General features: G+C 39.8%; 1 protein-coding gene across 1 annotated transcript in view; it reads left to right on the forward strand.

Annotated features, from left to right (window-relative positions):
- The window catches only part of LOC143818590 (E3 ubiquitin-protein ligase MYLIP-like), a 34,412-nt gene extending 29,974 nt beyond the window's left edge, over window positions 1–4,438 (forward strand). The window contains exons 5-7 of the mRNA XM_077299850.1: window positions 646–810; window positions 1,436–1,856; window positions 2,907–4,438. Of these exons, the coding sequence (XP_077155965.1) occupies window positions 646–810; window positions 1,436–1,856; window positions 2,907–3,002 (682 nt within the window). The 3' untranslated portion in view covers window positions 3,003–4,438. The remainder of the gene's footprint in view (window positions 1–645; window positions 811–1,435; window positions 1,857–2,906) is intronic.
- The last annotated feature ends 6,161 nt before the right edge of the window (window positions 4,439–10,599 follow it).

Here is a 10,599-nt window from a genome sequence, read left to right on the forward strand (position 1 = left end):
GCATGACCTTGTGTCTGCAGATGCTTCCTGTTTTGGAACAACATGGTGCAATTAGTGTCATCGTTGTGGTGTTGAGTAACCCAATGTGTTTATGTATTGAAAAAGGGTTACAAAGTTCTCAAACATTGTGTTAGCGCAAGTGTGGCTGTTGGCTGTCCTATTTTGCTAATTTGACTTGACGATTAACTCTACATAGTCCGATTGGTATAAAGTGAGTTGGTGAACAAAAATGTGAAGCGTCATCGGTAGGCTTTAATGTATTTAAAAAATAAATAAATAAATAAATAAAAACTATATTGCAGTTGTCTCTGGCCACGATGACGCTGCAGGTGAAATGTAATATATTCAACAGTTCTCACTGGGTGAATGTGTGCCCAGTATAAGAAATGCTCTTTGCAAGTCTGTACTTGACAGAATAGAGGACTTCTTATGGATGGCACTTCATCATTCAATATTTGTTCCATATGCAAATCTGATAAGAGCGTATAGTATCAAGATAGCAAATGCACAGCAAGTTAATCAGTTGTGCTCCTAGGTGGAGGACCTTGTTTGTTTGCAAAGTCTGTTATTGATGCAACCTCAGTTGATTGTACTTATTCAGTTTCTTACTGTATCTTCTTTTTTTCCCACCCCCTCCTGAATTAGGATTACATATCCAGTGATTCAAATGGCAACACAATCTGGAAAGAATGTATACTTGACAATAACCAAGGAGTCTGGAAACAGTTTGGTTCTTCTTTTTAAAGTGATCAGCACCCGAGCAGCCAGCGGACTCTACCGGGCAATAACAGAGACACATGCGTTTTACAGGTTAGTGGACTGTGAAGGGGTAACGTGAACAATTTAATTTTAACTTGGAATAAGACCGACCACCTCTTTTAGTTGCCTTACTGTGGTGCATGGAAATGATAAAGGGGGATTCTGTTTACAGGACCCTTTCTGTATAGGCCAGAGTGGAATGGTGTTGACAAAGATTGTGTCCTGTCCTCTACATATATTACGTTATTAGCTGACATGTAATACTTGTCCACAACAGCTTTGCCTGTAGAGCGGAAAACTGTTTTTTTTTTTTTTTTTAGAGATTATATCTTTATACTACAGTATTGAGTAGTGTAACTGTGAATCCAGCCCTGGTGTGAGTTAGCTAGAATCTGCATTATCTCTTGACCTCGCTCTGCTTTTCTCTCCTTCTCTTCCTACCCCTCCTCTTAGACTTGAATATGCTCTGTAACCTCACTCCTCACTGGGCTGTCTGTATGATCTTGATTTACTGTACTACTGATAATTGGGAACTGCTTTACACCAACTTTGCATTAAGGTGTTAGCCATTTTGACACTTCATTGGATAATGTGATAAATTTGTTGGTGCACAAGTACAACTCCTTTGGGCTTGTGAGAATGGTGCATGTACTCACCCATCCTCATCTCATTTCAGGTGTGACACTGTTACAAGCGCTGTTATGATGCAGTACAGCCGAGATCTTAAAGGACACCTGGCATCATTATTTTTAAATGATAATATCAATGTTGGCAAGGAGTACGTGTTTGATATTAAAAGGACTTCAAAGGAGGTTTACGACCATGCACGAAGAGCCTTGTACAATGCTGGCATTATGGATCTATACCCAAGAAATGACCATAGCGGGCAGGGTTCCCCTCTCAAGACCTCTGAAAGTACTCTTGACTGTAACAGCTGCGAGAGTCTCAGCTGTCAGCAAGCAAAGGCGCTGCAGGAGAAGCTGAGGAAACTGAAAGAAGCCATGCTGTGCATGGTGTGCTGTGAAGAGGAAATGAATTCTGCCTTCTGCCCGTGTGGGCATATGGTGTGCTGTGAGGGATGTGCCACCCAATTACAGGTAGCTGCACAATTATGTGGTGGTTTTAATAATTATCTTGCCATGTCACTTATTAATCTGAACTTGATGGATTTGTAATTTCTTAGTGGGGTTAAAAAAAAATAAAAATTAAAAAGAAAAATGAAGTATTGTAAAATATTCAAAATTGTACACAAAAAATGAGGATGGGCAGGGGCTTAATGACCTCGGTCTCTATCAGGCCCGTGCAGCTGAGTGGCTCGCACACTCCAGCGCAAATTTCAACTGGATGGGCACACAGCGGGGGATCAGATGGGAGTATAATTGCTTTTTGGAGGGTTTTTTTTCTCTGCTCTGCATTAACAGTGGCATAATGGGGGGACATGTATACCAGGATTGGGCCCAGAATAAGTTACCTATGATCTCAAGTGTCGGGCCCTGGTGCAAGATTTGCACCCCTCATCAGACGCTACTTGTGCCACTGAGGATTGTGCAGACATCTTGTTCACTTTGAACATAAAGCACATTATAGTTCACTTGGTAAAATGACCTCAAATTAGTGCAAGTTATGTTTTAGGTTAGTCTAATACTAATATTTCAGACTGAGTGAGTTGTAAAGACTCCTTACGTTCATGTTTAATGACATGTCTGTTGCCTCTGAATAGTCATGTTAACACAAAGAAAAATAAGTGTTCTTTAAAGGGACTCTGTCACCTGAATTTGGAGGGAACAATTTTCAGTCATAGGGGTGGGGTTTTCGGGTGTTTGATTCACCCTTTCCTTACCCGCTGGCTGCAATATTGGATTGAAGTTCATTCTCTGTCCTCCGTAGTACATGCCTGCACAAGACTATCTTGCCTTGTGCAGGCGTGTACTATGGAGGACAGAGAATGAACTTCAATCCAATATTGCAGCCAGCGGGTAAGGAAAGGGTGAATCAAACACCCGAAAACCCCGCCCCTGTGACTGAAAATTGTTCCCTCCAAATTCAGGTGACAGAGTCCCTTTAAGGGGCTGTGATTGCCTTGAAGTAGTATGAACATGTGTTGGCCAAATTCATTGTACTAATGAAATTCTTTCTTTCTTTCCTAGTCCTGTCCAGTTTGCCGGGCATCGGTGGATCACGTTCAGCACGTTTACTTGCCAACACACACAAGCTTGTTAAATTATTTAAGAAGAAAAGCCTAATTAAGCCTTGGACACTTTAAAATGACTGTATCTATGTACATTACCATGAATTACACTATGAAATGCTACAACCATTGAATTTGCTACAACTAAAGAGAAGAGCTAAAATGCATCTTTCTGCTGGAAGACGCCAGTAAAGAAGGAATCTTCTGCTTCTTCAGTTTGCTGAGGGATAATTCTTTCCTCTGTGAGCAGACCTTTTATTTTAGATGAGCCACTTTTGGTTTACGCCAAACATAGCACAGTCCTGGTTTAGACGTACTCCAATGGCGGACGCCTAGTTTTTAGGGTTTTTAGAGGTGCGTTTTAAATTTAAGCCATTTCCTTGCCACTTGTTCTTAGAGTTTTAACTGAATATTAGTGTACCAGTTATTTTCTCAGTGGTATGACCATGGATATTCATGAGCTTTTGAAGCCTTATTCACTAAAGTTGTGAAATTGCTGGAAAGGATGTGGGCGAGTATTGCTGCTAGAGCCTAGTGAATTAGGTGGGGTGTACACTGTTTAAAAAGGCTGGGTAAGCAAGAACGTGGAAATTACTGCTTTTACTCTATGTGCAGTAGGAATAATTTTAAATTACCTTAATTTTTTTTTTTTTCTTTTTTGTGAGGAGGGCACCAAGAATAAGGAAATAATTACAATCATTATACTCTGCCATCTTGTTCTTGACCAGCCTACTAGCTCATTTTAGGTTATAGAAACGTCTACTATTTTATTTGCTTATATTCTGATCATTTTATTTATTTGATTCTTGTAGTAATGTACCTATTAATCAGTATTAGAAAACAAGCGTTTAGATTCTGTCCAACTTATGCTTCTTAGTGGTTTTTGGTTTTTTTTTTTCTTTAATTTTTCTTATGGATAAATAGCTTTATGTGCTCTGGTAATACTGTTTTAAGTGTGACTTTATACAGTAAATTATAGGTCAAAGGGCACAAAATATGGACTGCTGGCTTAAATTCTCGTAAGGGTTTTTAATTTTGAAGGAATATTAGTTTTTCTGAAACAATCAGGTTCAGTATTTGTTGTTTTTGGTCAGCGGCATGTATACAGATGTAGTATTTTCAGCTTGCGCACCCTGTTCACTATCCTCCTCCTCTATTTTCTTTATTACTTGGGCATTATGGTCACCTATGGTGTTCACTATACATGTGTAGTATCTGGACTTTCACAACTTGAGGTCAGTCGGAAACTCTGCTCAGTTCTAATGAGTTGGACTTCCCGCTGTGCGCGGTGGAAGCTTTCCTACCCAGATATAGGAAAAGCCAAGATGACCATTTTGGTGCAATACCCTGCAAACGTAAAGCTGGGAAAATTAACACTGTCACTTTATGGAAAGATGTTCTTTATATACCTATCTTATTGCCTTAATGTAGCAGTAATTTGTTCCTTATGCATTTTGTTTCTTTGCACAGACATTTTGTCAAAAACCAATTAAAAAAAAAAAAAAAAAAAAAATTAGCTCTACTTTTTTATGGCACATTGATGTATAGCCTCAAATTCCTAGAGGTATTTATTTTTTCACTTTGTAAAATATGGACTTTTTGCTTCCACATTCAACACTGGAGTCTTTTCCCGTCTAGTGTGGTAGACAATATCTTGTCTTTTATATTTAGTTAAATAAAGGATTTCTGAAGATACCTTGATGTCTGTGATTCTTCTGTCTGCTTTAACACTGCTTATTTAATGGTTGCTATTAACTGTTTTACAAGTTAGAAATTCTATTGCTTTGTGTCTTTTGGAAGGAACAAAGATAATCTGTTGCTGAGACTGCGTCTTGACAGTGCAAATATGCAGGATAGTCCTTCAGCTCATATAATGAACCGCTCTGAAAGAATACGTTTATTGTGTGTACTTTGTCTTTATGACAGCTTTACACTGGGAAATGCACGGTTGTCATCAAGAACGAAAGGCTTAACATTTCACAATAGGCCAGTCCGATGGAAAATAGAAACCTGGCAGACATTTTTTTTTTTTTTTTTTTAATTTTTTTTTTCTTCTGTATGTTTTAACCAACTGTGTACATTAAAAATTGGATTGAATAGGAATTCCACTCCCCAGGCAAAATTTCAACATTCCTTCCATTCAGATTCTGAAGTGCATATTTGTATGTGAATTATATTATACAGAGTAGCGGACATGATGGCAGTGCGAACATGTTTTAATGGAGCAGCGATTGAGCATGCACACTGCATTTCCATTCAGTTTATGGTATTGACTGTTCTAGGCAAGCCTATAGCTTTTCATGGGGCCCCAAAGCGTTGGCACATAGCTTACTTTATCTGGTTCAATCAACCAGCTTATAGTATAGCAGCTGAGGCTGGTGTACTTGCTATGAAAATCTGTCTGTATGGCTGTATAATCCTTTTTTGAGAGTTTAATCTTCATCTCCAGCTACCTAGCCTCATTGACAGCTCCTCAATGTCCCTCTTCCCTGCTGCTTAAATCTCACGCTGCTCAGTACAAGCTGCGGTTGTCGGGCTGAGTGGACAGAGGCTGAACACACTTGTACTCAGTAGCATCGCTCTTTAAAGGGTTTCCTAAAATAAATATTCTATTATATGGTTTTTGAACTGGCTTTTTGGATAAAATGTAGTATGTGTTAGTAGCTGTTTAAAGGGAATTGGCATTCAATTGGTATCATCTGGTAAAATCATTAAATTTAATAAGTCAATCGCTAATCTTCTTGGTTTAATTGTTTTGTAGGTAGTTTACATGTCTGTGAAACAGTGGTACCATTCACAACGTGTAGGGCAGTTCTGTATTTTTATTAGACACACCTGCCCACACTATAGCACCAACATCACCAATGGCTCGTCTGGTGACAACAATTGCTGATGCATACCACTCTCCTTGATGTCTCTAACATCGTCAGTGGCCATCATTTCTGCTCAGCTTGAATTGACTTTCATCAGTGAACAGCAGAGACCCACAGGTTCCTCATCCATAGATGACGTCTGTGCCTGGTGGCGGGATCAGGTACCCTTGCAGGTTGCCTAGCATGCAGACCTTTCTTATGAAAACAGTTTCGAATGATCTATCGTGACACTTTGGTGCTTCTCGCCTCCCTTAAATGTGTCTGGATTTGTGTGGCATTCACCATCCGGTTCCGAAAGTCATTGTTCACAATGAAGCGGTCATCAGTATGGGATGTGTCCTAAGGCTGTCCACTTCCCTGACTTTCTGTGACTCTTCCAAGATCTCTATATCTCTGTTGTAACCTACTGAGGACACTCTGACTCTATGCTCGGTGGCCACTTCCATCTGAAATCCTCCTGCTTGAAGCCTCTTAGTGGCGATGTAGTGTTAATGAATTGTTCGGTGTCCTCTTGGTCTCGTTGTCAAAATGTGAATAGCATGATGTGGAGGACTGTTTAAAACCAATTCTAATTGAACCCCAACATTTATTGGGCGATTCATGGATCAAACACCTGTTGTGAATTTTGCCATTAAGCTCCTTGTTAGAGAGCAGCAAGTTGTGCAAAAAGTACAGAAACATTGAACAGTTGGACATGTGTATTGAAGTTTAGAGAACATTAAGTTCACAAGAAAAGGTTAAAGTGCATTTAGGGATCATCCTGAAATTACACCCAAAAGCCAAATATCGCTAACTGTGTGTAAGTAGTGTATATGGTGGGTATGAGTTGATCTAAACCGCAACCATTAATCATATTATACAGGAATTCCCACATTTTTCCATGTTAATTATTTCTATGGATGCCTGTAGTCACATCATCCTAAAAATGATAGAGCAGTTTTGATATGATTAATAAATAATGATAGTCTAGTTTTATTCCAGAGGAAAACCTAAAATGCACCTTTTACTTATGGGTACATATAAAGTGACATTCACATAAAGCTGACAAGAAACAACAAGAATATATGTGTGATGAAATAAAAATAAAAAAATAATATATAAAATGGAATATGTGTACGAAAAATAAAATAAAGTACATGTCCTACACAGCGATGCATATGCTGGCCCACACATGCATCACTTCAAATAATGGGGAATTAAAAATAATGAAAAGTCAGCGGTTTTCTAGGAAATGGTTATCCAGGTGCAAAAGTAATAGGACAATTGCTCAACCGTTTCCCGACCACCCACTGTATATAAAAGTCTGCATTAGCTGGGCGATCATGGCATTTAGAATATAGTGAGAGGGAGAACGTTCCTCTTACTCTCCGGTGCCCCCTGTGATGTGATCACGGGGAAGACGAGGGTTGTCATGGCAGCTTAAGGTCACATGATGACCTCCGGGCCTGTTAGACTCAGATGCTGGTGATCTGACAATAAAACTGATAGTTTCGTGTATTGCAATACATGTGTATTACAATGCATGAGACCAGTAATCAGGCAGAAAGAAGTTGAAGTTCCATACAGGGGGCGCGTTGTAGTGACGTCACCGCACCCTCTGCGCTGACACGTCACAGAGCTTAGATGCAGAGTGGGAATGATGAGAGGGAAAAGCTCATTGTGGAACCATAGTCTAAAAGAAATCCTGTCAGCTCTCCTCACTTGACTGATCTAGTAAATTCTTGTTCCCCATAAAATAACAATGTTGTGTCCTTCTTTTGCCTAGAAATGTATGACTAAAAATACAACTGGGTGGTATCAGTTCGGTTGTTTCCCCCTTCTGTCTGCACTGATTGGTCAGTGTGAGAGTTTAAAGGGCCACACCTCAATTGATAACATAAAGCTGACAATTTCTTATTAACATTTCTGGGGTAAAAAAACAAATAAAATGTATAGTTTTGTAATTATTGTTGAAGGCAGACTTCAGGCCATCAAGATCAAACCTGAGCCTAACATGATGATCTAGACTAGAGGAAGGCAAAAACCTCATGGGGCAGACAATGGTAGATCCATATTAGGGGGAAAATGCCTTCCTGGCTCCGTACGGCAATCAGACTAACTGGATCAACGCTCCATCACAGAATATACTGTCCATAACATTTAATATATTTTCAAGAAAGACATCCAGGCTTCTCAAAATTTAGTAGTGAATTAACCCTTACAACATCACGTGGCAGAGAGTTCCATAGTCTCACTGCTCTTTACAGAAAATAATCTGCGTCTTATTTTTCAACCTTCCTTCCTCTAGATGAAGAGGATGCCCCTTGTCTCCCCATGACAGGTCTCTGTACTCTCCCCTCATATATTTGTACATAGTAATAAGAGCGCCACTAAGCCTTTGTTTTTCCCAACTGAATAAGCCCAAGCTTGATAACCTGTTTTGGTATTGCAGTCCATTAATTCCCTTAATAAACTTGGTCACTCATCTCTGCACCCGCTCTAGTTCAACTATTTCCTACTTATTCACCGGTGATCAATGTACACAGTATTCTAAGTGTGGCCACATTAGTGACTTGTATAGATGGAAAACTATTTTTATCATGAGCATCTATACCTCTTTTACTACGCCCCTATTATATTATTTGCCTTGGCAGCAGCTGCCTGACATTGATCACTAAAGTGTGATAAAGATGTTGCTGTATTATTTTGTGGGAAATGTATGTATGTGAGAAATCGGGCAAGTCAGGGTGCTACCACATCCCTTTTTGACAGACTTCCTTTCCCTTGCATCTGTCCTCATACAATGTTTGACCACCAAGTAGAAGGAGGAACTGTGTGCCTAGAACAAAGTGCTTGTAATAGATATACAGTTCTTATTGGTCAATGTAAAAACATTCGAAGCTAAGACATCTTGTTCACTTTACATGGGAACATCATCTAGCTTGCGTATTTTTCACACAATTAGTATTTTACGTCATTTACATGATATATTTAGATTAAAACACCCAAGTAAGGCTACTTTCACACTAGCGTTAACTGCATTACGTCTCAAAACGTCTTTTTTTCGAAAAAACGCATCCAGCAAAAGTTTTTTCTGGATGCGTTTTTTCCCCATAGACTTGTATTGGCGACGTATTGCGACGGATTGACATACGTCGTGTACATTTTACGACGGATGCGTCGAAATTTGGCGATACGTCGTCGGCAAAAAACGTTGCTTGTAGCGTTTTTTGTCTCCACCTAAAAAACGTGTCGCGACGCATCCTGCGGCATGCGTCGTTGGCTACAATGGAAGCCTATGAGCGACGGATGCGTCGGGACACGTCGTACGATGCAATGCAGCGCTGCAATACGTTTTTTTACACTGAGCATGCTCAGAAGCTGGATTTTGTTGCCAATTGGCCAGACACCCCCAAATCTATATAAACCTGGCCTGGGCCTTCAACCCCACATATATGGCCACGTATATACGTGGCACGTATTTAAGTACCACGTATTTAAGTGCCACGTATTTCAGTGCCACGTATAACCACGTAGTTATAGTATTTATAGTACGTGGCACTGAAATACGTGGCACTATGACTGTCAGAAAATGTTCATTAAACGGTTAGGTGTGAGGTTAGGGGTAGGGTTAGGGTTTGGATCCCTTTATCATCATCCGTAGTTCATTAATTGGATGAATCCACAGTCGTCTCCGTCTCCGTTGCTGCAGAAGCATCCTACGCCTTTCCGCTGCCGCCTCCTTCTCCCGCACTATGATATCCAGGCGATTCGTCTCAAAGATAACGTCGGTAGCCAAACTAGCAATCCTCACAAGAACACCTTCCATCGCTGCCACAAAACTAAAACCCTCAAAGATGGGCTGTAAAAACAGTAACTATATAGTTTTCCATATTTTCCAGTAGCCAATCAAATTTGGGAGCCTCCCATTTTAAAAACGGATCCGTCGTAAAAACGGATGCAACGGATGGTAAAAACGGATGCAACGTATGCAACGCATCCAGTATTTTCGACGGAAACGTTTAGCAGATTTGCGACGGATCCGTCGAAATGCTGTATGCGTTGCATACGTTTTTCACTTTTTTTGACGCATCCATTTTTTCGGCAAAAAACGGATTTGCGACGTAATGCAGTTCACGCTAGTGTGAAAGTAGCCTAACCCACAAGTGACTTCAGTTGTTAACTGCATCTGCTATTTCTATGACAATATGTAATTACATGGTTGACCTGTTTTCTAAGGAATGCATGGAAGCGTTGGGAATTTTTAATCCATGTTAAGAATGTAAATTTACTAAATGTGACAGGATTATACAGCTGATTAGTATATCCACTACAAATCTGGCCATATTACGATTTTTATTGTATTAACTATTTATAAATTCGATTTCAGAAAAATGCCGCATTTGGCTGATATTAAAAAATACACCAATGTGAAACAAACCAATGTTTAATAGCTAAACATTTTAACTACTTAAAAATACCAGAATCGGCAGTGAGGACAATGTAAGTGTGAACATGCGCTAACGGGGATAATTAAGAGATTTTATGAAGTGGGTGGAGCCTAGTAGAGGAGATGTCGCATATTGTAAGTTACAACACAACTGGCATAAATTATGGCTGAAATATACCGCAGTTCATGGCTGGAGCACATTTTCTGATGCTCGTTCACAGGCAGCCAAAAGATGTGCCAACATAACTAGGAGGCGCACACTTCTTAATGAATTTGCACATACTACACCAATGAAGCCTTTGTCAAGATTGCAGTACAAAACGCCAGTCTTCACGAATTTTCCTTCATAA

Source organism: Ranitomeya variabilis, chromosome 3 (genome assembly GCF_051348905.1).
Source record: "Ranitomeya variabilis isolate aRanVar5 chromosome 3, aRanVar5.hap1, whole genome shotgun sequence".
Lineage (NCBI taxonomy): Eukaryota > Metazoa > Chordata > Amphibia > Anura > Dendrobatidae > Ranitomeya > Ranitomeya variabilis.